This window comes from Passer montanus, unplaced genomic scaffold (genome assembly GCF_014805655.1).
Source record: "Passer montanus isolate IOZ18808 unplaced genomic scaffold, ASM1480565v1 scaffold3, whole genome shotgun sequence".
NCBI lineage: Eukaryota > Metazoa > Chordata > Aves > Passeriformes > Passeridae > Passer > Passer montanus.
Genome location: NW_024367707.1, coordinates 16,616,807 through 16,644,154, shown reverse-complemented (window position 1 = coordinate 16,644,154; position 27,348 = coordinate 16,616,807). Strand labels below are relative to the sequence as shown.

The window sequence follows — 27,348 nt, the reverse complement described above, 5'->3', positions numbered from 1 at the left end:
ACACATGAATTCTGCATGTAGATGAACTTTCTGGCCAGCTTTCCAACCAGCTCACAAACAGATGGGTGTCCTGGAGTAGTTCAGTCCTGCTCAGTTTTCTTTTATCTACAAAATCAGTTTTGATCTTCTGTGAAAAACATAAATAGACAGTGCTCAGAAGGCAACCCTGGCACTGATCCCTACAAGAATCAGTTGCTGACAGCCAAGCACTTCCAGAAAAGAGATATCTAGTAAAAAGTAAGTCAGTTTCCTTCCTCCCTTTTCATGGATTGTGTTTCTCAGTTTATCCCACTATAAAGAAGAGGATGGCTTTTCTTCTGTACACAGTCCATAGAATATGTTGAGGAAAAGTGGTGGCATAATGGGTGGTTTCCTGAATAGAAAGCAAATATGCTGCTGATTTGTGTCAAAATATTTCATCAATGTCCTGAAACAATTGTAACTCATCTAGAGAAATTATGAAGGTGTAGGAAGGGAGAGGTGAATTTTCCCATCAGAACCCAGTAAAGTGACACACAGCAGCTGGTGATACATCCCAGGCATGTTAGTGCTGCTTGCAGGGGGCCCTCCTCCCAGCAGAGAGAAGGCTTTACACTCCCTTATAATGAAAGGACATCTGATAGCCCCGATTGCTCTGCTAGGCAATGTATCATTTATTTATTGGGATTTAATGGGATTGAATATCTGTCTGCCCCTCCTGGATGCATCCGGCTTTCTGCTCTGGACATGACCAATAGGCACCAGTAATAATGCAGTGAGCAGACACATTGATTTTAGGGGCAGACTTTTCTAAAGCTGGACACTCTGTGCTTCTCCTCACATCCAGAAAGCTACAGCTGAACTGGAAAAGATGCTGTGAAGATGCTTCTGATGCATCAGTGCATCATCAGTAAGAATAATCAAAGGTACTGAAAGGCCTCTAACCCAGAAACCAATAAATCCAGGAGGGCTCTTCTGTTTGAAGAGAAGATGAGAGGGGGTGGCTTGAGGGAGATCAATAAGAGCATGAATGGCAGAAAGAAAACCAGGGAACAGTTGCCAGCTGTCTCTTCTAATCCAAGCAGCACAGGGCAGCAAGTAATCCTGTCAGGCAGAAGCTTCAAAGGATAGAAAAATACCTATACACACAATATGCAGATGATTTGTGGGCTGCCTTGGCAGAGACTTTTGTTTGTAGGCTCCAAGGTCACCTGGGCTCAGAAAGACACAGACCAGGTGAAAAGAGGGTCATCACCACTGGTTCAGATGATAGAAGTGTCCCTCTGGCTGCTTATCCCTTGGAGTGATTTGGGTCCACATCTTATGCCCAGACATGCTGCCTCTCACGCCCAGCCCAGCCTGCAGAGGCTGCTTGAGCTTAGGGATTGAGCAACCAGCTCCAGGGCTTCCCACCCCATGGAACATAGTGGGGCTTGATGAGGCCAGAGGAGTCCCACTTGTTTCTTACTGGAAGAGTGGTCTCAAGATGCAGAGCAGTTCCCTGTCCAGGGGGTGTTAGACCAAGAATCCCCACAAGGCTCAGCTGCTTGAGCTGGGGAAGAATCCACACTGCTGTTATGAGATTTCCTGCTAACCATTGGTACAAAAAAACCCTAAAGGTAATTTTTATGCAAAGTATATGTGCTGGGGAGACTGTTCCTTCATCCCAGCCTCCAAGCCCCACTCCTGGCACCAAAAGGACATATGATCATGCTCAGCTCATTTGGCACCCCATACGGGCTCTGGTGACACCTTATATGCCCTGCTCAGGTTGCTCCTCAAATAGCCAGATTGCCATTATTTACTGATTGTATTGGCTTGGTCTGGCAACAGGAAAGTCTGCTCAGGATCAGCCCTGAGAGCCAAAAGGGAGGGATGCTGAGAGGCTGTGCTTTCAGTACTGTCCCTGAAAAGCTCTTCCTTCCCCTTTCCATATGGCTTCACACTGCTGCTGGAGGCTGGAGAAAGCCACTCTGGTTCCCCCTATCCTTGCTGTACAAAACACTCCAAGAAACTCTACCCAGTCTTTGACAGCGAGCTCATAGCTTACAGTTTCAGAAGCTATCTGTAACTGAATGGAAAACATGTGGATAAAGTTCCCAAAGAGGATGTAAGCACATAATGTTATACTCAGTACTTCTCACCTAGCTCCAGAGAAATTCAATTTCCCTAGCTTTAAGACAGTAAACTCCCTTATGTAGCAGTAAAAGCAGCTTCACTGTAAAAAAAGGACTGTAAAATTTTTAGTAAGTATACAGATTTTTTTTTCTATTAATCATGTGCTTTTTATGAGATGACCAATAATTAAGGGTCAAAAACAGCAGTACCAAAAAGCTGGTTTTCTTCTCCCCTCTCTGTGCTGAGGTCACCTGTACAGGCAGGCCCTCATGTCCAGAAGCAGGTCTGATTTTGCTGGTGGGTTCTCCCACAGCAGATATTACTCTCATGTTGAAAAAATTAGCTGACCAGTTTCTCCATCTGCTGTTCCTCACCCTGAACCTTCTCACTAATGCTGTTGGTCTGGAAGTACAACACCACGTAACAGATGTGACAGTAGGTTACAACCTGCTCTCTTATCCACTCTCACTGTCTAGGAGAAAGGTATATTTTACACACACAATCATATATATATATGTATATATGTATATATGTGTGTATATATATACTTTATACATATATATGTATATATGTGTGTATGTGTGTATATGTATATATGTATATATATACTTTATACAGCTATATTCACCAAGTTACCCCTTAATTCTTCAGATCAGTGCAATTGCACATGTGCATCCTTAAAGCACACAGCTTGAAAGACAGCTTCTAGCAGCTGTCACACATGCTCAGCTTTTAGTGTCTATTGTGCAGGTATGAGGGGATCAATGCTGTTCAGGATACTGAGGGAGAGTGAGTATTGATTGTCCTGTCTGTCTGGCTGAAATGACATTGATTTATAAATGTATTTGCAGAAATGTTTAGGAAGGTCCAGACACATGTGCATGCATTCCTTGTGGACATAAATAGAGAAGTGATGTCAGCCTAAACCCATAATCCCCTCCCATACCTCCAGCAATATAGAATCCAAACAGCTAGACTTTTGGCATTTCAATGGAATGGCACCACACAGGAATCAGCAACGGGTGTGTATGTATACACACAGCTACCTGCTTCTGTCCAGTATAACCAGGGGCTGAGCGGCTCTGGATGAGTGTTGGTATCTGTAAGTGACTCCTGCAGTGCACTCTTGGGGATATAAATAGATATTCAACTAGAAACATTCTGCATACTTCCGAAAATTATTTTAGATTACTTTCTAAATAAGACAAAGCTTCAGTGAGCCCACATTTTTCAGGCACTTACACAAGAAAAACTTTCCATCATAAGCATAGCAAGCATTTTCATTCAAACTTGCTGAACACAGGCACATCCTGTGTGCAGGGCTTTTGGGTGGCAGCTTATGGGGAACATTGGCCACTGAACAACAACAAGTGATGTGAAGATGGTTGCTGTGTCCAGGAACAAGGCCAGTTGCCCCTGTCAGAAGCACCCCACTGGCAGCTGCTCAAGGCACAGCTGGAGGCAGGCAAAGACCAGTGGGATATGTGGTGGGAGAGAACACTGGGTGAGCAGCAGGACCTCTGAGCAGCTGTAAAAGCAGCAGGGAGAGGCAAGGAAGCAGAAGATGAAATGCAGGAGAGAAACAGAGCAACAGAAAGAGAAGAGAAGAGAAGAGAAGAGAAGAGAAGAGAAGAGAAGAGAAGAGAAGAGAAGAGAAGAGAAAGCATGAGCAACTTCATCAGGCAGCAAAACTGCATTCTTTGCTATCCTCAAGATCCATTGAAAGAGCATCAGCTTCATCCAGATCTCAGTGCCAGAGCTCAGGGTCCCTGAGGATATGTGTGAAATCAGAAATAACCCACATTTCCCCAATTTTTTGCCACATAGGTGTAACATGATCATTGTAATCAGGGTGCCTCTTGCTGCAAGGGGGCCCTGGGAAGAGTCCCTGTGGCTCTGCACTGCCTGAAGAACAGGCATGTGAGGAAATGCTGCAGCCCCAGCACTGCCCCCAAGTTCCAGTCAGGGCTGCAGGCCAGGCTGCTGCCCCAAAGGTCAGGGGAACCTTCTCTCCATCTACTCAGCAATGGCCAGATACTGCCTCCCCCAGTCCAGCAGCAGAAACACCTCTGTGGAAATAATCCAAAGTCAGGAAAACGTGGTAATTATGTGCATTGAGATAAACGGGGTCACTGGGACATAAGAGGGCTTGGAAGCAGTCAGTGCTAATTATGTGCATTGAGGCAAATGGGTCACTGGGACATAAGAGGGCTTGGAAGCAGTCTCAGGTGCAGTAGTTCTGGGAGACTGGAGGGGAGCAGCAAAATACTGTGGAGCTTCAGACCCCAGCCATCCTTTGCAGGAGTAGCTGACAGCCTTTGCACCCACCCAGCTGCATCCCACACACAGCCTTGGAGCCCAGCAGGCAACCACAGTGCTGTGTGTCCCCAAGAGCACCATGGCCTCAGGTCAGGTCCTGTGACCTCTTCCTGAAAGTCTCCGTGTCATGTTACCCATCCTCAGAGCCACCTGCTAATGATTCATGTATTGATAACTGCGTTTTGCAATATTGGCATTTACAGCGACTTTGTTGAGTCAAGAAAAAGCAGCTGTTTGCAGGGGCACAGAAATCAAAGATCATCAATGAGCCTTTCTGCCCTGTCCCCTCCAGTTAAGAGGGTGCTGCTGTCCTGGGGCCGTGGGAAGGAATAGCCTGCTCAGCTCTATTGGCCTGGTGCACTGGATGATGCTATTGTTGCCACAGCTGAAGAAGAGAGATTGGATTTGAACTTTAGAACATTATGAAAATCTGGCCAGGGAAGAAAGTAAAAATAGTAGATAAAATCTGTTTCTGGAATGTCTGTTTTAGGGCTGGAAAAAGCATTTCTAGAATTATCAAACACAGCCCTGTCTGAAATAAGTTTTTGATGAGTCTCATGAATGCTCACTTGTGTCTGTGTCATCCTCCCCATCCCCTGTAAACCTGCCACATCTCTGTGTGCCTCTGGTTGATTGCAGATTGCATAAACTACTTAAAAATATAAATTAGGCTCCTTTGTTTAAAAGACGCCAATGAACAATTCTGTGTTCTCTCTTTCTGAGAGCTGTCATTATGCAGATGTCACTCACCTCACTGAACACCTTCAGCAAGAAGAGTCCTTCCCAGCAGGAGTGGAGGATGAGTGCTGGGGAGAGTGGGATTTTTACTGAACTCAGTGGCATGAGTCTCAAACAGGGACTTTGAAGCCATTGGGGTGATTGAAGGCTGAATCAGTTGTTTTCTCTCTTCAGCTGAGGGTTTCAGGTTCAAGTTTGGCTTTCTGGCAATGCTGTACGTGCCAGATCAGAAGCAGGTTCAATGTTTTTGGATGTGGTTGGTGATCTTTGCCATGCACCCTGTCAAATCCACCAATCTTAATACTTATTTCTAGGAAGGAATAAATCTAGCTACACATTCTCAGCAACTCATAAATGCAATGAATACATCTTTGAGCCAGTATTGGAGCTTAGGAACAGAACAAGTTCTTTATAACAACTGGAATATATTTTGAGACCCAGGCCTGGCATTCAGAAGTATCTCCACAATTTCTGCTTATAGCAGTAGTATATGTTGAATAGTGGTGTTTCATAAGGGTGCCTTGGGTTCATAAGCCTCATCATCCATTATGGATGCTGGTCCCAGGCATTCAGATCAATATAAAGATGCACTGATACTGAAATTCTAATGCATAGCCATATCCTGAAATGTCCAATCCCAGCAGGATGACAGCTAAACAAACATAAAAGTGCTGTAACTGCTCCTAACCTGTTTTAGTGAAACAATCAGTTTTATAGTAATTTTTCTATCATTTCTATAATTTCTATATATTTTTTCTAATTTCTGGCCTTCCTTTGAAATGTTAATTCAGACAACATTTGAATTAATAGTATCTCCATTAAAACTGTACACCTTGTCTCTCTGAAGACCCATTTTTTAAAGTCCTGTAGCTAAGTAGCCAAAAGTAGAACTATTTCATCTTTAAACATGTACCTTTTTAAAACCAGGTTGCTATAGATAAGATTTTCTCAAAAGACAGGGTATCTTAGGCTGGTGGTTTAACCGCTGCACAAGCAGGTACAACACAGAGATAAACTGATACCAAAATCTGCTTGTTCTCAGCCCTTGTCCTCAAATTTCTCTCACTTCCTTTTCTCTTGGGGATCCTAGCACTTACAGTCACTCTATCAGGAAAAGTCTCCATCATCTTTTCCCACTTACCAACATTTACTGAAACCAGAGAAATATTTCTGTGCCTGGATGAAGACTAAATGCATTATTTTTGCTGTTTCCTGAATAATTTAGACACCATTTAAAAACAGCCCTTAGCATTAAAAATGCCCCTGTTTTGGAGAAGTGCAAAGTGAGGCTGGCCATGGTTTCCAGAGCTGTGCAGTGACATGCAGGTCACCACAGACGACCCTGGGGGCTGATCCCCCTGCTCTCCATCCTCTGGGCAGCCCCCAGGGATGCTGTGGTGGCTGCCCATGCCAGCACCCCACTGCTGCTGCTTGTAGGGGTGCAGGACAGCACCACACAGCCCCACTGTCACCCCTGCTGTAGTGAGAGGCAGTGAGAGTTGAGTTTCTGGGGAAAAAAAAGAGTTTGGGGTCCTTTATGGCATAGCACCATTCCATATGCTTTTTGATAGCTTTATTCAACCAAGTATCTTTTTATGCAGCGACAGGAGCCACATCAATAAAAAGAGCATTGGTTTGTTGTAACAAAGCCAGGAGGACAACTGAGCAGCTCCAGAGGGACAAGGACTGTAAAAGGATGTGTGCATGCTAAAGTGAGCTCATTAACAGCTTAGCAGCCACTGTGATTGTACTGGAAGACAATTCTACACTTTCTAGCCCTTGCTTCCTGATATCAGCCTGGAAAAAACCAAAATAATATATATGTGTATTTTAAAAAATCTGTTAAATATTTATATACTTGATAACTTGATTGTTATCTGTAGTGGAAATAAGGCCTACGGGGATTTATCTCTTAACAAATATGGTATTAATCAGACTGACATCAATGGAGGAATCAGCCATGCATATTTGAGGGATATTTTCAATGAAGAGGGGCATCTGTGAAAGCAGATTTTCCCAGTGGCATTTTAACACCCACAGCTTGAGACAATGCTTTCCACTGGTATTGATTTCTCACCTGCTTGGGGCTGACCTTTCCCTGCACAGTCTGATGCAGAGTGAAGATGCAAACCAACACAGCCAAAGGCTTTGCAAACCTGCTGTGTGCAGGGAAACCCTGACAGCTCCAGGCTTCCTTACCTTGGTTGGGTTCCCTGTGGTGTTGGGTGGGGCAGGAGCTTTTCATGCCTGCTGGGGACCAGGTTCTGAATATGTGACCAAAAAACCAGTTATCTTCTCACCAGGTTCTGGCAAGGCTCCACTAGGAAGTGTCCACTTTGGCTGACACTAGGTTACATCCTCTAAATACAACTTAATAGGGCTGTGTCAAAAAAAAAAAAAAAAATCCATATGTAATTTTGAGTGGCTCATGCTGAGACATAATGCTACCCAGCTGACAAAGCAGTATTCTTCTCTTTAGGCCAGATCCAAAGTAAACTTAGGCCAGCAGGCACATTGCCATGGATTTTAGAGGATTTGAGGTTGGTGAGGCCATATCTTGAGCACCATTCAATTTTGGACAACTTTTTACCCTCAAGCCACAAACAAGCTGGGAGGAGTTCAAAAGAAAATGTCAGTAAAGGAGTTTAAGGCAAGTGGCTTAGGGAGTAAGACTGAAGAGTTATTGAATTATTAATAGCTTGGCTAAGCAGTATCTCAACAGTCTTTGAAGCAGGGAGGCATATAGGAAGGAGCAAAAGAGGGGAGGGGAGCCATGTCTCACAAGGTGACAGTGCCACAGCAGCCACGGTGAGGGCAGGCTGGGAGATATCCAGGTTTGAAGGCTGAGCCACTTGAGGGATGTCTCTGGATGTCCCTGCCTCGGCTGTCCCTGCCACCCACAATGCCCCACCACCTTAACACCCCAAGAAGCAGTGGACAGAGGAAGAAAAATCAAGAAAAAAGTGCAGAGGCTGAAAATGTGTGTGTGGTTTTTATGCATTATTCTTTCCTGTAGCAGCTAGATTTTGAGTAATAATGATTATATCTTAAAATTTCATTTATGTTGTCAATAAATTCTCGGCTTTACTTGATGAGCATCCCTTTTGTCCACAAACAAATTTTTGAGTGTAATAAGAGCTAGGATGCAGCTTTGCAGGTGGGCATTCAGCTGGGCGTGTGGCTTATTTTCTTGCAACACCACCTGAAACTCTATGGCCTGTGATAGCCTGTGCAGACAGAGATACCCCTTCAGTGGAAGGTGATGAGGTCAAACTGCTGGAGATGTTTCATGGGATGTTTAATTCCCAAAGACCCTGTTATTTGCCATCATCTGAAATACACCACAAGCAGTAGTAAGTTGCTCCAAAACAGCAGGCTTTGGCACTGAACCATGACTGAAAGAAACACCACTGGGCTTTGCTAGGTTTATTTTTGCAGTCAGTTTAGCAGTTTTTCACAGCAGTAATTTCCTTTGGATTCCCAGGAGGCAGAGGGTGAGCAGAGGGATATGGGTAGGCTCATGGTGGGGTCTGCAGCCCTTGGCAAACAAGAGCAGGACAGAAAAGCAGAGACCAGCCAAGCCCTGAAGAGAGGCTGCTTTGCCTTTTCCACTGCCTGACCATGCTGTGCTATCATAAACTCAGCACAGCACTATTGCCAATACCCCTCCTTGCTATTATTGCTTTCTCAGAGGCTGAAAACAGTGGGAGCATTAGTTCAGTTCAACTCCAAGACATTTTCCCTGTTTTGCTTCCCTGAATTGCTCAGGCTGCAGATCAGATGTTTTTATTTCAAACACAGAAAAACTGTGCTCTCTAGCTTGAAAAAAAATGCCAGTGTGTTTTCTTCTGTCAAACTGCAAAATACAGGAGAGAGGCAAATGAGAGGGATTATTAGTGAAACACAATGCAGCAAAGGAAGAAACATAACACACACACACAAAAAAATCACACCTCAAACTCTGAAACCAGATAGAAAGCTGGATGCAAAGAATGGTCCTTCACTGTGCCACGCTGTCTGAGGGACTGGGATTCTCTTATATACTAAATTTTTTATTTCAGAAATCTTTCAGGAGAAATTTTTGCCCTCTCCATGAGAAAGGCAGAGAAAGCCTGACATGTCCAGTCACCTTCTGACTTTTTAATATGGAAGACAGACCTGGGACAAAGGCAAAGGCATAAACCTCATTTCTACCATGGAAGGAAGAAGAACTTCCAATGCCAGCCTGGTGTTCAACCTCCAGGTACATGAGGGAGGCAGCCCATGCATCCTCCCCTACAATTTCTACCATGGAAGGAAGATGACAGCCTAGTGTTCAACCTCCAGGTACATGAGGGAGGCAGCCCATGCATCCTCCCCCACATCTTGCTGTACCAGGATGGATTCTGCTCCCAGCTGATGCACTCCATGCTGCACACTGGGGAGTCACCCAGATATCACAGGATGCACACCTCCTTCAGGAGACAGGCTGAAATCATGGTGCTTGGAGAGGCAGGGCCATGGATCCCCCCTGCGGGCTGACCCCACCACAGTGCTGGGAGCCTGCAGGCAGTGACCTGTCCCTTCTGGTATTCCCCACCACCAGCACCTCCTGCACAGCCTCTGCAGGAGGGAGGAATCTGTAAGTGCTTTATCATGAGTAAACAAAGTTAATGTTTTATTAACATTGACACCGAGTTCCCAATCAGCACTGGGTGAACTTAGAGCAGTTCAAGCTGGTGTGGCATTTAAGGAGCCTGGGATAAAGCCAGGCCTGGAGTGCCAAGGAGTGCTAGCACACAGGTCTGCTCAGGACAACATCTCCAAGGGATAACATCTCAGCCTGGATCTAACCTTTTAGGCACAGTGATGCAGAAGTGGCCTTCAAGCTTATTACTGACATTGCTAATTGTGTAAACCACAGAAAGAGGAAGGGGCTTCACTGCCTTGTTTGTACATATCATTCAGCTACCTCTGGTCACAGCAGTGTGACCCTTGCAAACACATCCTCCATGGTTTCTTTGGGAGCCTCTTGGTCTCCCTGAGCCCAGGTTTTTTCTTGCTGGTGCCTTGGTCAGCAAGAGAGAAAAAGTGCAATGGATCCTGCCTAGCCCTGCCCAGCACCATGCCTGGGCTGTGCCTGGCCAAGTCTCACCTCCAGCCTTGTGCCACTCCAGGCTCCTGAGCAACCTTCCCTCTCTCCTGTGTGACCTTCCCTCTCTGCTGTCCTTCCCTTTGGTGGCCAGCCCAAGGTCAGTGGTGCAGGCATTAAAAACAGCAAAGGAAAGCAAACATTAGTCCCTCTCTGAGCAGTTTGGGGTACATTAAACACAACAAAAGGCTCTGGGTCAAGGGGTTGGCACTGCAATGGGACCGGGGCTGGCTGCCATGGCCACAAGGCCAGGGCGTTGTGGCAGGGATGGACACTGATGGACAGCCCTGCAGGGGCAGGTGAGGAAGGGGGCACTGGATGAATCCTAATGGACTATAGAGCAAGAATGAACTTAGACCAGCCCTCCTGTGGGGCCATGAAGAGTTGGCCACTGGTCAGTAAAAAGTGTCCTGACAAATTACTGCAGCATGCAGGAGCCCTTCAACAGAGCCCATGGAATAGCAATGGCTCCATCCTACCTTGATAGATCCCTTCAGGCAGGCAGCATTGATTTTCACTCATGCACAAACTTTCCAGGAGAATCCCAGTTTTGTCACAGCTGCACATGGCTCAGCCATGCCAAGCATCTGGCAATTCACCAAGTTCCAAGTCAGCTTGTTTGTAAGGTGGTGGAAAATCCACAGGTTCCTAATGGGAAACTTCTGCACTCAGAACTCCTGTACTTACGAAGATTCTGCTCTTGATGGCCCTTTTCTCTTCATGGTCTTCGTTGCTGCAAAACAGAGGAGGGACAGGGGACCAGTCCATGAAGGAGACATGGCTTGGGAGCAGGCTGGCCACATACACAGCATGCAGCACATAGCCCAGGGTCCCCTCTGAGCCCCTCATGCTGCCACTTGGATCTCACTGAAGACATAATTAATATTTTTGCATGCATTCCCAGGTCTGTGCCTTGGAAGAGGGGAGGACAGCCCACCAGGGATTTTTGTGATATGGAACAGGGGAGATCTATTACATGCTCAGGGACAAGGGGTAATGGCCTTAAGCTGAAGGAGAGCAGGTGCAGATCAGATGCTAGGAAGAAATTATTTGCTGTGAAGGTGGTGAGACAATGAAAGTGATTGCCCAGAGAGGCTGTGGGAGTGTTTGAGGCCAGATCAGATGGATCTCTGAGCAAGGTGGTCTAGTGGAAAGCGTCCCTGTCCATGGCAAGGTGGGTGGAACTAGGTAATCTTTATGGTCTCTTCCCAAGCCAAAGCACAGCTTCCCTCCTGGCTGCTGTCACCAGCTCTGCTGAGGTCAAACTGGGTGATGTGGAATTGGAAAGCCTCCATGTTTGCTGACCAGTCCACTTCTCTCACAGACTGGTGGACGTGGTGCACCCTTAGTAAATCTCAACCACCTTCTTGTCTTCCATCTGCTTGTAAAGAGCTCCCAAAAAGAGTTGCACATTTAACAAATAATGACTTATTTTCTAACCATCCACCCTGCAATACCCTATGTCCCAACAAATGGCTAAACATTGTAGTAAGAGAACTGTATCTACTACTTGCAGGTTACTCAGAAAAAAAGGAAAAAAAGAAAACCCAGAGAGAAACAAGTTCTCCATTGCTTTATCTGCCCTGATAACAGCTATCACACAGAGCATATCACAAACCCTACGGGCACCTGGCAAAATGCGTAACTCTGCTGACCTGCTAAGGTAGTCAAGAGAAAGGAGAAGGGCATTTGATAGGAACAAACTTTCCCTTGCCAGCGCTATCAACACCATTTATAAAGGTTGATAGTGGTGAGCAGGGGCTTTCATTGGCAGAGGAAGCAATCTCAGTGACCTTCAGTGGAAAAGAAGGTATAAAACCCAAAGCTTTTTTCTTGGTCGGCTGTCTGGGCACTGGTTGAATTTCTTAGTTTCCAAGAAGGACATATTTTCGGGAACTTTTCTGAGAAAATGGCAACTTTAAATGAGAAGAAGACCTGCAGCGAACGTATGGCAGATTTCCGTCGTTTTGTCTGGAATCCAGAAACAAAGCTCTTCATGGGAAGGTCCTTAATTAACTGGGGTAGGTTTTCACGTGCAAGATTCTTCTCCTCCTTGTGGTATGCTTAAAAACTGTGGTGGGGGGACACAGTGTAGATGTGTTGAAGCCAGCGGTTCTCATACGTGCTTCTAAGCCACTTTTTGGGCAGCTCTATGAGCTGGATCAAGTAGACCAAAACATTGATCCTGCATTAGAACATGTAGTTCCTGCAAAAGTATGACTTCAAAGTGGCTTTGAACCAAATATCTCAAAAGGAGAAAAATTAACACATTAACAGGAAACTTATTAGTAGCTAGGGGTGATGATGACAGGGTGTTTTTGACACTGTTAATGAAAAGGGGGTTCAGGTACATGGAGAAATTTGCTTAATCTGTGAGTTTGTCCAGTTCTTTGGAAACAAGTTTTGTTTTTCTGAAATTCATTTCTGAATTAATGTCTGCTCAGATCTTGTTTCTTAACACTGCATGCTAGCACATATTTCATAGCAGCATGTATTTCATGCCAACATGTATTTCATGCTAGCAGGTATTTCATACCAGCATGTATTTTATACTAGCAAGTGTTTCAGCTGAGCCTCCCTTCCCACAGCCAAACTTTTGTCTACAATGATGATCTGTATTATGATCTAAATTCTGAGAAGGGCAGCCAGGACCACTGTAAGGAAGATCCACACTCTTCCCACAGAGTGTAGGAGTAGCTGCAAGATTCAAGTGATTTTTTTCCTGCCTGTGCATGTAGTCTATTGGCTACTCCTAAAACCAGAATTTTACAGATGGTGCAACTGGAATGTGAGCCTTTCCAGTTGGTAGAGAAGAAGGTGCTACAAGGCACCTATGATTACAAGCAGAGATTTCTAATAGCACCCCTCTGAAACAAACACCAGTACAGCCACATGTAAGACACTTTATGCACATACAGACAGAAACACAACATTAATCTTATACTATCTCACAGCAGAATAAAGTAGCAAGATGTCAAATTTTGCTGTTGGTGATTTCAGCTGTATAAGGCAGTGAAATTATACAGGTCTAAAACCAACATGCCTGAAGTATTGTCATCTGTCATCCAAATAACACAGCAACTTGGGTTTGTCAAAGAAACACCTCATCATCTGTGTCACTTAGTCCATGTGTAATAAGTAGATAAATGGTCTTAATATGTGAAATCACTTCAAGATGCCACATAACCTTTAAGCTTTAAATAATCTGAGCTCAGCACCAACTCCTCCAAAAATCCTTGTAGAACTATACAATTTTTTTTCTAGAAGAGTATTTTTGAGTGTAGAGAAACTGCTCCAAAGCACCTGTCCCTTTACAGGGAGAACTTCCCTGGGGACAAGGGTGGCAAGGAGACAGCAGCTGCTGCCAGGAAAATCCTGGCTGCAGAGAGAGCACTGAACAGCCTTGCTCAAGATTTGAAATTCTGCCCTTATTCTTTTCCACAGTGTGGATCAGCCTCTACTACCTGGCTTTCTACGTGGTGATGTCGGGGCTGTTCGCGCTCTCCATTTATTGTTTAATGAGGACCATTAATCCCTACGAGCCGGATTACCAAGACCAGCTGAAATCCCCAGGTACTACCAGGGCCCCACGGCAGCTGCTTAGGGCTGGGCTGGGCTGGGCTGAGAGGCACTGGCAGAGCCCAGGGCTGAGGGGAGACCAACATGGAATACATCAGCTCAATTCTGCCCAGGCGATCCCTGCAAAGTTTAACCTCTGCCTGAAAACACTTTCGGGCTTTAAAAAAAAATAATCTGGCATGTTTATTTATGTATTGATATATGGATATAGTTATATATTCATATATTTATGAATATATAATATGAAAAATGAATATATATATTCATTTATTTAGTCTTGCTATTGGGACAATCTGTGCCTGCCTCTAGCAGGTCACCTTCTCTCCCCATGGGCAGGGATCAGTCCCCGGGGAAATCCTAGGTTCTACTCCAATTCCCCAGCCACCACAGAAGGCTTTGGGGTGCCCAGCAAAATGCAGAGGCAATGGGGTGAGCAGCTTGGGGTATTTCCATGCTTGCCAGCATCATGGAAAGTCCCTGGGAGAGCAGGAATACCTTGCTAGCAGGATGTGCTGTGCCAGTAGTCAAGAAAGCAAAAATAAAATGAAGATGTGGGATTAGGAATTCAGATTTGTGGGACATGAAAAGAGATAGGGGAGATGATCAGAGACCATAAATGCACACTGCTAAAGCTTCACACCCCAATGGCTTGTTTCCACAATGGGAGGGGAAAAAATAGCCCTAAAAATTATTCTGCCAGATGCTTTCATATTTCGAATTTTCCACTCCCAGTATTTAGCAAGTTTGGTGTTTGCTGGGAAAATAATTCCTGTGACATATTATGTGTGGCTTTTTCAAAGCTGTTTCTCATGCTGCTGTATGATCTGTTTCTTTAACCCACCGTGACTGCTATTGCTAAGAAGTCCTGGGGAAATCCAGTGCAATTGCTAGGATGATTTTACAAGCTGTTATTGTAACAGCATGTGAAAAGAAAATAATTCAGCAGCAGCACAGGCTTTAGGGTTTTAGTTGACCAACTCACACCTGAGGTGGTTTCTGAGCATGGTTAAATCCTCCCCAAAAAGGCTGGAGGATCTTGCACACTTAGAATGAATTTTGATGCAGCATAATTGTACTGTCAATTTAAATAAACAAACTGTGCCTGGCACCTCTCCTCTGCTCTGTCTTCACCTTTCTTCTTCCTGAAGGTGTAACCTTACGGCCGGATGTTTATGGGGATAGAGGACTAAAAATTTATTACAACGTATCGGACAACAAAACCTGGGAAGGCTTAGTGACAACTCTTCACACTTTTCTGACAGGTAAAAATGAAGTTTCTTGCATAATACTGAAGAAAGATGCTGCCTTATTTCCAATATTAGATCTGAGGACCTTAAGTCAGTTCTTCCGTTTTACATTTGTCCTTCTCAAATCACAGATTTTGAGTGGAAAGTGCATCTTCTGAAAGGAATGAGCAAATCGCCTCATGAATCTATAAATCAAACACATCTATTAAAATCCAGGCTGCTTTAGGGCTTTTACTTTCTTTAATCCTAAACAGCCTTAATGAAATAGACCAATAGAAAGTCTGAAGGAAGAGGGAGGACAAAAGGTCTTCAAAATTAGCCTCTAAATTAATCTAATTAATTTGTCTATGACTACAAACATCAAAGTGCCATAATGTATCTCATAAAGCATGGTGTCTTCAGGGAATACAGTCCAAATAGGTTATGTGCTCCATTTGCCTGTTCATGTCTTAGCATGTTTATATTCCTATTGAGCTTTAATATTATAATTCTTCATGTTTCTCACACACATACTGAGAAAAATTATATTTGAGATTGACTTTATATAGCGCTGTCAACACAAACTGCCAGTCTTAATTCGATCTCTTTTATTTTGCTTTGCTTGGATATTCAAAAAAAACCCACCAAAAACCACAACAAAACTGAACCAAACCCCTAAACAGTTTAAACTTTCCTTGCTCTATCTAATCCCAACTTCCCTTGAAGTACAGTCTCCCATGACAGAATCTCCAGCCTGATGTTGTGATGTACAATTTGCATATGAATAGCTTCAGAGGGGATTTTTTTCTTTCTTCCTTCACACATCCAGCATATACACCAGCTGCTCAACATCTGAACATCAACTGCACCAATAATACCTACTTCATCCAGGACACCTTTGATGGCCCAAATAAAACAAAACTATCCTGCAAATTCACCTCAGACATGCTTCAAAACTGCTCCGGCATCACAGATCCAACTTTTGGATATCCAGAAGGAAAACCCTGTTTTATTATAAAAATGAACAGGGTAAGTACAAGTTCAAGGTGCTGAGCAGAAAAAATCAAGAGTAGCTTGAGCTGGGGAGCTGCTGTGTCTCTACCATGGGTTCTAAACTGTGCTTTCTATCGGGAAGCAAAAATCACGCACTGTTCCCTGACAGGCCACTCGAGTGACCAGGGAAATCCTCACACTTTTTCACCATTCCTACAAAAGTAACATAGGGCAGGGATCTCTGAACTGACTCCTACAGCTTAGATTAGTTTAGTTCAGTTTGTGCCTCTCATCCCACAAACTAGCACCAGAAAAGTTTCCTCCGGCAATACCACACAGCCCTGTGCCTTCAGCTGAGGCACCAGGATGTGACAGTAACTGATGTGCTTTCAGAGAGATAATATCTTATTTCTCCAGGTGCCAAAGAAAATCTTTAGAAGAACCTATAAAAGCAAAATTCAAACCTAGTGGATATTTTTCTCAGGGCAAACCACCAACATGTTTTTTTGGAGAGGAATAAAGGGAATTTTCAATACTTTAATTTTTTCCAGGGTGTAGACAAAGGAATAAGCACTTTATATTTCTTTTTGGGTGAAATTTTGACCTTTCTGATTCCTTTTCACTAGAAGCTGAAGAGCTCAAGTTCCCCTCCAGTTTCTTATAGACAAAACCACTGTATGTTTTGTTTGGCTTGCACCTTAGGCATTTCCAAAAATCTGTGCAAGCCCTAACCGAGAGGGGAGCTGCACCCCTGACTCTGGCTGGTGAAACAAGCATTTTCCAGAAATTCCTTCTTTAGCAAGACTGGGTGCCATGCCCAGCAGGGAAAAGATGTGGATAGTGACCAGGGGGCTTCACCTCCTTGACTTTTGCCTCTACAGGATGCAACCCCACTAGTTTTGTAGCATCAAACCAACCCAAGGATATTTCTGCCAAAACCAAGGACATTTCTGCCAAAACCAAGGTTTTCTAAGACAGATAAGATCAAAAGCATGGATATTCAGCTTTTCCTTTACTGACACACAACTAACTGCTTTAAGAGACCCCTGGCTGCAAGGGCAGGTGGTATGGGTGGGTAAATGAGCTGGGCTCACAGGAGGTGCAGTGCTACTTGTTCTGGCCAGGCCAGAGCCTGTCAGCAGTGCTCATCCCAGGTAATGCTGAATCCGACTTCCTAAATATCCAGCCACAACAGCTTCTCACCTACATAAATGAGATTATTTGTTGGAGATAGTCTTACACAGGAACATATTAAACATCCTTTGAAGCGCAGCTCTCAAATAATTGATTGCCCAGTTTTATCTCAAAACAATTTCCAAGATGACCAAAGGTGTTTTCTTTTTTCAGATCATCAAGTTTTACCCTGGCAATGGCACTGCACCGAGGGTGAACTGCACATATGTGGTAAGGGTATGAGGGCTGGGTCTCACACATTGCAAGCACTGCAGCTTGGAGAGCAAGCAAGTGCAGTAGGGATCAGAAAAAAACATTGCAGCTCTGAAAATCAGATCCCAAATACTCGGAATATTCTCAGTTCCGTGCCAGTTCTTGCACCAGCTGACATGCTAAGGAAAAAACCTCCAAGTCTGCTTTATTTTAAATCACCTGAAAATTTGCATTTTCGGGCTGCAGAGAACATTTGCCATTTGCTTTCAGCTCCCTGTAATGCTGGTCACACCTCAGCAGCTCCATCTCCCTGAATTCCCAGCTGCATCAGGGGACACTCCCTGCTTTTCTTGGCAATAGTAACAGCAGGATATTCCCACTTTTATTTGAAAAATAAGACTGGTGCTAAACAGCCTGCTGAATTTGAGCTCTAACACACACTTAGCAGCCCTGAAACTCTTGCCCGGGGCTGGCCAGTGATTTATTTCCTCACCACGGAGCTTCTTCCTCTCCTTTTACATGCAGGGTGAGGAGTCTCGCCCGCTGGACGTAGACTACTACCCTGTGAATGGCACCTTCAACCTGCACTACTTCCCCTACTACGGGAAAAAAGCCCAGGTGGGTGCTTCTCTACTTAACTTCTCTTTCTCTTTATGTCAGGTGAAACATACGGAGCACCTCTGCAATCCTATGAGAACTGGAGAGGCTATTTTCAAACTGGCAGAGTAAAATTTAAGTATTTTATTTTTAATTTTTTTTTTATTTCTCATCCTAGCCCAGCTACAGCAATCCCTTGGTAGCTGTGAAATTTCTCAACATTACGAGGAATGTAGAGTTTAAAATAGTGTGCAAAATCATTGGAGCTGGAATTACCTTCAATGTTCATGATCCGTATGAAGGCAAAGTGGAATTTAAACTGAAAATAGAAGACTGAGCAGCAACAGAGACACTTCTGGAAAATGTATGAACAGTAAACTTAACTATTATCACACTCATCGATATTTATTTTCTCACTATGGTTCCCCTATAAATTACAGTGCAAAGAGACATTTTATACTGCAAGATGGCCTATAGAGCTAAAAATCAAGATCCTTCATCCTGTAAAGATGAAGATTATCTCAATGTACATAGCTTAATATTTCAAGGCTACAGGATGCTGCTGCCTTCATGCAAATAATTGAACAAAATAAGTTTCCCCCAAGGGTTCAGCTGTGCCTTCAAAGAACATAAGCACAGACTCAAACAATCATTTTCAACCACTTTTCAAACCATAATAAATAATTGATGTAAGATACTAAATCTTGGTTATTGAGAAATTAGATAGCTTGAAAGGAAATCAATACTTGGAAATACTAGCAAGTAATTAAATTTTCAATCTCTCTTGTATAGGATGTATAAAAATGTATTAAAATTATCTGTATCCCAATGCATTGGCTTTTTTCAATAGTCAGCTGAGCCAGTTTTTTTCAGTTGACAAATCAATGACTGCAAAAGAAGTGAACTTGAAATCTGTCCTCTAGCTCACAGATTTCACTGTACCACTTACCTCTATGTACATAACCTAATAAAAATGACTGGTAAGACTGTAACATCCAGTTACATCCAGGAAACTGTTCATTTAACTAGAGGCTGTAATTTGTTGGGTTTTTGTTTGTTTGGTGTTTTGTTGTTGTTTAGTGTTTGTTGTTTTTGTTTTTATTCTGTTTTTGTGACGGTTTTATTTGTTTTATCCAGTAGACCAGCCCTGTATTGTAATGATCAGTTTTGGGTTACTTGGAGTAATCTGGAAGATGCTGAAATAACACTAAATCTTTAAACGAACCTAAACTTTGAGAAGCCCAACTGTATCTCATGTAATACAGAGAGACAGGATTGCTGTGTCTGTATAGTAGGTTTATGTTACCTGAAGCCCAGGCAGGATGCCCCAGCCAGAAAATAAACACTGCACACACATTAAAAAAAAAACAAAACAAAACCACAAAAAAACCCCAAACAAACAAACAAAAAACCCACAAAAAAACCCAAAAAAAACAAAACAAAAAAACCACCCCCCAAAAAAAAACACCAAAAAAAACCACCACCACAAAACAACAACAAAAAAAAAAAAAAACAACCACCAAAACCAAACAAAAAAAAAACACCAACACAAAAACAAAACCAAAACCAAAAAAACCTTCAAGAGCAGAAATCATTTTACACCTTCACTGCCTGGACATTTCAGAAAGCAGGAAGATGTAACAGATCACCTCCTGTACCACAGCAACATTCAGCCAGCCAGCTTGTAGACAGAATCCAGTTGGAGGGGAATATTTCATCTTCAAAGCCACAAATGATATTTGAGCCTTTCTTAGAAAAATTCTGCATTTCAAAACCAGTAAGAAAATGCTTCCTCATAGAAAAAAAATTTTCCCCCTGGCCTTTTCTGTTTCAATTTTTACAGTGTGGCATTGCCTTTTTTCTGAGAGACAAAGAAAATCAATTTTATGTCCTTTTTGGAACACAGGTCTCCCCCTCAGCATCTTTCCAAAATGACATGGAAAACAATAAAATACTTTTGATAACAAAATAGTAACTCATGTTCAAGATGGGTTAAATGTTGTCCACAAACAGAACATTTAAGTATTTCCAAGAAAACCAAGAACCCTTCCCTTGATGCTCTAACAAGGGCAGACTCTGCTTGACTGTTTTTAGCATCTACAGCTTGCACTCAGCTGGGCAATGCAGTGGCACAAGGGCACAGTCCAGTCAGCCCTACAGCCACAGCACAGGAATATGCTGAACAAATTCCCTATGGATTGTGTGCTTCAGAACAACAGCCTAGGCCAGCTCCACACAAAGTCCTGGGATGGGATAAATGGAGAAAGGGAAGTGTCCCTGTGTTGACCAAACGATGATGCGTTCTGACATCAAAAAAGATCCACCCAATCTGGTTCTCTAAGTACAAAGATTGCCATCCTGAGGTTAAATGTGTCTTGAACTTCTAGCCATCTGAGATTATTCCCTTTCTCTATTGAAATTGGAAATAATAGCAACAAAGAGCAAGACTTGTGGCTAGTGTAGCGAGTGAAGTAGAAAAGTGCAGTTAGAATTAGCCTGCCCAAACCCCAAATGCAAGCACACTTAAGTAGCAGAATGCCCATCATGCAAATACTCTGTAATACTAATTACTGCAGGCACAGCCCAACACTACGTACAAGCACGTCATCTAGTGAGCACAGCTGCACTTTGGAGGCACACAAACGACAGAAGTTACAAGATACAGACCAAAATAAGCACATGGGAAGGAAAACAGGCAGGGCATCCTGCCCAAGGCACGAGAAGCATGACTGGCAAAAGCTAAACAAGCTAAAAAGCAGCTGAATCCAGGGGAAGGAGGCCAAGAAGCAGGAAACACCAGCAATGAGAGGGAAGAAATTAAGAGAGACATTTCCTCTCTCTAAGAGCCCTCCAGCCTCATCACCTTCACCAGAGACTGAGAGGACCTCGGCCACCAGTGCCAGCTGTACAGCAGCAGCTGCAAGGTACTGTGTAGGCACAGTGAATTTAGTGTTAAGAGACTGGGAAGTGTTACAGACTAACAGTTGTATACACACAGCAATAATTATTGCTATGCAGGAGCTAACATTAGCACAAAGTGTGTTAAGGAACTAATTTAAAAGCTTTGTTTTCAAATTTGAAACCAGACACATTTATCAGTCTTTTGAGCATTTTAACTGCAAGAGTCCAATTCCCTGAGAGATACACATGCATTCAAAAACATATATAAATATATACATATGTGTATCCAGGTATATGTAGATATAATTATATACACAGATTATACATAAATTCAGCTGCAATAGTAGCAGTATTTGATTAAACTAAACAATATAAATGGGGAAAAAAACCTCATCAGGCTACACGAGAAACTGAAGCAGCAGATTTAAGAATGAATTGCAACCAAATGCAAATTCCTGAGTTTAGTTAGATGCAGATAACTAGGATGGGTATGGGTGGTTAGTCCATGCCTCTGGAGCAGTGCAGGGGTCAGGAAGGCAGTACAGAGACCACACAGTGCCTCCCAGTGACATTTTTTTCCTAACAGCTCTGCAACTGCAAAGTTAACCAGGAGAAAAGACATGAGAAATGCAAAATAGGCCATGAAACTAATACATTAGCACCATGAATTTTTATATCCAATAAATATTAGTTTCCAGACTTATCTGCTGAAAGTGTTAAATAAAACTCTAGAGGATCAGTGCGAACAGAAACAGAGCAGTTGCTTGGAGATGCACTTTCCACACCTCCTCCTTATCAATATTCATGGCAGTAGTAAATTACTGAAGTGTAAAATCCTAATGTCTGTTATTAAAATAATGAGTGGAGAAAAACACTGAATACAAGCACCGTGATGCTTAAAGGACTTTGTGCTACGGCTGTGAGACTACAGCAAGTTCAAAGCCTCCTCTACCTTTCAGAACTAGATATTAATAATTGAGTCTTTGCTTAATGGTCTCATATGATGTCATTGCTATTGCACTTGGGAATTCCTCCCACCATTTCACAGAGCTGTTTTTAATCTCTTACCTGTAATAAAAGTCAAGCAGAAATTGATTCTGCAACAAATAAAGCTGTCTAACCATGTGCTCCTTTCAGTAATTGGATGTAAAGTAACAGCTACATCAATAATGCTTGCAGAAAGTATTTTCTGCTGTGCACCTAAACTCCCTTCACAAGCTTCATTTCTTTCAGGCACAAAAGCTCAAGTTCCAACAAGATTTTGTTTAAACTAAAATTAAATATGTGCATGAAAGAAAAGGTGCCCTTTTCTTCAATTTGATTGGAAAGACTCCTCTCACTGGGGACGAAGACTTTTCACTTTTCTTTCAATGTTTTCTACCAGAGTGGTAACAATGGATGCACCAAACTTCTCATTATTTTAAGAGCAGAAATTGGGCTGAAAATTCCTTTTTTAGGATCCTGCTACACCTCTGAGAAAGAAGTGAATTCTGGAGAACCACCTGGCATAACATCATTCATTAATATGTATATTTGCAGGTAGTCCTACTATTAGAAGTGTGGGAATGTGATCATTCCAATAAAAATATGTTCCAGCAGTTTATTACTATCATCAGCTAGGTAACTCATTTTAATTACTCTGATTTCAAGTTCCAGTTCTTAAATCTTTTGTCACTTTTCCCCCAGATATTGAAATGGTATCTCTTTTGTGTGACCTGACACAAATTCACTAATTTCTGCATTTCCCCCCTTTTTATTAAACAAGACAAAATAAGACTTCCTTAAATCTCATAGTAATAGATCTTGACCTTAGGAACAAAATAACTGTGAGAAGGGCTTTTTTCCTGAGTATCTCCTGATTTTTCCAACATCCTTTGAAATGATGATGCTAACAAGTATGCTGCTGCTCACTGCTGGTCTCACTGAATGCATCTGGATGTAACACCACTTTCCAATCCATTATTAGTTTTACCTACACATCCAAATTGAGATTAGCTAGTTCCTAACAAAACAGTGTAGGCCATATGTGGAGTTATAATCTACCTTGATGCGCCGGATCATTTTTAGGATCATACAATTCCAGCATAGTCCTTCTTCCTGTGTAACGTGTGACATGACCTCCTCGCCAAATAATTCACATTAATCTCTCCTCTTCATTGTTTACTTCTTTTCTAACCACTACTACTTCAGAGTATTTTTAAATTTTCTTCTAGGTTATTGAAGAAATTGTTAAACAGCAGTACAATCTTACTTGCTGCAGCTGTTCAGTCAGTGGCAACGCCACAAAAACGTTACAGCAATAAATAGTTCATAACCCCTTAACATACAACCTGGAGATATTGCAACATGTATTGAAAATCAGAATGCAATGAAATTAAAAAGGCTTAAATATGCTGAAGAACAGCCATCGTTTCCTTAATCAGCTAAACATTTGCAATCTTCTCCCATATTCATTTGATATTACCCATTCTGTACTCTGTCATTAACAATTAATCTTCCATGCTTATTTTCCTCTTCTTTCAACAGTTTTTCTAATACACAATTCAAGACTGATCTCAAGCTGTCTAGACCACACACATTTGGACAGGACTTCCTCACATCTTTGACACTTTTTACTTTTTCACACTTCAAAAACTGGCACTCCAACATAATTTTAGTCTCTAAGAACTGTTCTAAGGTTCATTAAAAATCAGCATCAGAAGATGCCCAACTTTAATTACTGGAGCTGCCTGTTTTAAGAGTATGTGCTTAATGTTCTGCTTTATTTTTAATAAATTCTCTCAAGTTCACAAGAATAAAGAACTGGCATCTGCCTAAAGTCTGCAACCCTGCTGTCTTTTTAACATGTTACAATGCAGATGCTCTGACCAGGCAGGGCTGATGAAACTGCACTATTTATAGCAATGTGTACACAGTTACCTGATAAAAGGAAATCAAGATTTTTAGCTTAAGTTTGAATTTCAACATGTTGAAAACATCCAACAATTTAACCAAAGGTCATGGCAGAACAAAGAAAAGCACTTGTAATGGTATTACAGGGGTGACTTTCAATTAACACCAGCCTCTCTTCTTTATTCTCTTCCACATCAGAACATTCTTTACCGCAGCCAAGCTGTGCACCAATAATCCTCACCATTTTCTCCAACTGTTGTTTCACAAAGTGCTGACATTCACTGGAGGTGAGGACAGCAGGTCCCAACTGAGTGAGAGGCAGATGGTGCCAGGTGAGAACCATCACCACGCCAGACAGGAATTTCCAGTGTAACCAAATTCTTGAAGTCAGAAACACCCATGCATTGCTGCTTGTTGCCCTTCCTCACTCTGCTCTCAGCATCAGACTTAGAAGCCTCATCTTGAAGACAGTCTTCATTCTACTTGCACACTTGACCACCTTTTCCATCACTTTGGTACCTTTTGAGAGCTTCTGAAGATGAGCTGAGCTTCCTGTCATTTTCTGACGAGTCTGGCAAGCCAGATGACCCACTTGCTAGTCTGTTCCCAACACTGACATTTTCTAACATGTTTCTTCTTTTCTTTCTCTCTCTGTTATGGGATCCATAAGGTAATTCAAGCTGGAAGGCATCTCAGGTTGTCTCCTGTCCAATCTCTGCTCAAAGCATGCTCAGCCATGAGGTCAGACTCTACATTGCTTAGGGCTTCTCTCCTGTCTGGTCTTGAAAACCCTAAGGGGATTGAGTCAGCACAACCTCTCTGGGCAGCCTGTTCCACAGTTTGACCATCCCAAGTTGTTCCTCATATTCAGCTGGAAACTCTCCCATTTCAGCTCGTGTGTGTTGTCTCTCCATCCTGTCCTCACACACCCCTGTGCACTGGCTCCACCTTTGCAAAACCCTTCCTGCAGCACTGCAAGGCTGCCATTAGGTCTCCCGAGGCTGCCTCTTCTCCAGGCTGAACAAGCTGCTCTCCCTCAGTCTCTCCTCATACAGCAGCTGCCCCAGCCCACTGAACATTTCAGTAACCCACCAGAATCCATGGAAGCTCAAGGACAAACCAAAGGTCAGGAAAAACCCTGGAATAACCTTAAATCCTGAATTTAGAAAATAATGACGGGAAAAGGCTGCTCTCAATGTGCTGGATCATCTTTGCTTTTCCTGGTAAATGAATGGCAATTAAGGCTTCAACAATAAAGTGTGTGTGACAGTAGACTCATGTTTCTGGAAGTAGACAAGGCTGAGAAGTGGTGACATGTTGTTAACTCAATGTAGTTGTAAAGACAAATGGCCAACACACTTCTCACAAGCAGACAAGAGAAAGAAAATCCCTAAAGTAAACAATTATCTATCTGGGAAAAACTGGGTATACTGTCCTTTGTAGTGGTGATCACTCCAGTAGTGTTACATCATGTTGGCTGGTTTTGGTTTTTCAGGTTTTTAACTTTGGCTCTTTCAATATTAAAGCAGCATTCAATTTTCAGATTTCTCATTCATATGAAGATTTTATAACCTATGTATTCACTGATTAAGGAATGAGGAGATTTGTGACAGTACATCCTTTCATTAAATATTCATCCTTTAATTCAAATAAATAAATGGGCATCTGTCAAGGGTCAGTACCCTATCTGCTACATATAGGTTTTTCCCTGCAACAGTTGCCACCTTTCATTGAAGGGAGGTTCAAGCAGAAAACCAAAACCAAAACCCATCAGTTTCTGAAGTCATAATGGCTTCTCTTTGGTTAAGACAAATTCCTATGGCAAAAGCAAAGCAGATTATTTGTGAAACAGTTCAAGAAATCCTTCACTTGCTACATATGCCAAAATAGACAGTCTGTCACAGCTTCAGAAAGCGCAAAAGATGCACCCTGCTCCCAGGACTTAACTGCAGGACCATTTCAGAAGCATAAATACACACTTTGCAACTCCTTTTCCTCTTCTCCACACCACAAGAAAGTGCTGGCTAAGTAAGGGAATTAAAAGTACATTCCTTTCCTGCCATTTTTTACCCCAAACAGAGCCCTTATAACAATTCTCATTCCCTTTACCATCATTTAATCTTTCTTAAACTGAATTTCAGTTTTTATCTCCTTACAGTATTTTCTCCCACAGATTTCCTCAACAATTTCCTGTCACAATTTCCTGTTATGTTCTGCTCCTGTTCTTAATCTTCATTTTCCATCTGTACATGTTCCACCCCTTTTTTCAGAGATTAGAGCCATACAGTTTGAAGTTATCTTCCACTTTCCAGTTCTTTTCATGCTACGCCTGACATTATTAAATACTTATACTCTCTACCTTTCTTTTTCTAAAGTAAGTTTCTGCTACTACTCTTTTTTGTAGTCTTTGACTAGTCTTCTCTTGTTTTCTCATTCTTTCTAAGTTACACATTTTTCTCTTACTATGTTCCTCTGCAAAGACCCCACTATAATCACTTCTTTCTTTACTGCTTCCCTCCACCTACTTCTTCACATTTCCTTTCCTCATCTCAACCTGGCTCCTCACCATTGGTCTCTTTTGTCTTTCTTTTTGTCTCCACTTTCACCTGAACACTGTAACCAAGTGACTGCTTGACATCAAGCAGCTATGTAAAGAGTTTATAGACTTTCTCTCATGATTGATTGTTGCCTTTACCAGAAAGCTGTTCCTAAACAAAGGTTACACAGAATCACAGAATTGTTTAGAAGAAAATATTTAACATAATCAAGTTCAACCAGAGATATAATACATAATAAAAAATAATTTCCCCAAAAGCACTCCAATGTTTTCAGTATCAAATTCCATTTCAGAATTCCATTCCATTTCCACACAGCAAAAGAAAGAAAAAAGTGACATCTTAAAAATGTTTTGTCATATTTTCACTCCCACCGTGACCTTTTCTTATCTGAGGACTATTCCACCAATAAGAACCAAAATCAAACTGTCAGATTCTTTCCCTAACATCCCTCTACTCACTCTCTGCAGGTCAATCTTGGATCATACACTAAAGAATGCAAGGGAAAACTGGAATAATCGAAGTTCCTCTGCAAACTGAACCGTCATTCAACATCAAAGATAATTTGAATCAACTGTGTCACCTACAAGAAGAACTTTGTGTTTAGCATTAGCACTGCAGAGAATGGCCTCTTCACTAAGAAGCAAAACTTCAATTGGCCTCCTCTCCCCCAGATTTTTTTCCCAGTCCCACAAAGTAATTTGCTTGGTTCACTCATGTTATAAAGTCTGATACAATCTGAAATCTTTCAGTGTATATCATCTATGTTAATAACACATATCCCCACACAGATGTGTCTATGCATAATTCCTTCAAGAAAAAAAAAACAACGTAACACACTTCACTTTTACCCCAGGCTCCAAGTGCATCCAGGAGCCCCAACCACAGTGAGCACAGTTATTAATACTTTGCAGGGACTCCCTGGACTTTGTGG

The 27,348-nt window shown here is 42.4% G+C and overlaps 1 protein-coding gene across 1 annotated transcript; it reads left to right on the top strand.

Moving 5' to 3' along the window:
* Positions 1 to 12,194: 12,194 nt before the first annotated feature.
* Positions 12,195 to 18,403, top strand: ATP4B (ATPase H+/K+ transporting subunit beta). The gene is made up of 7 exons (XM_039714454.1): positions 12,195 to 12,306; positions 13,730 to 13,858; positions 15,013 to 15,126; positions 15,920 to 16,119; positions 17,431 to 17,493; positions 17,995 to 18,087; positions 18,245 to 18,403. The coding sequence occupies exons 1-7, from the start codon at positions 12,195 to 12,197 to the stop codon at positions 18,401 to 18,403; spliced, it is 870 nt and encodes a 289-aa protein (XP_039570388.1).
* The last annotated feature ends 8,945 nt before the right edge of the window (positions 18,404 to 27,348 follow it).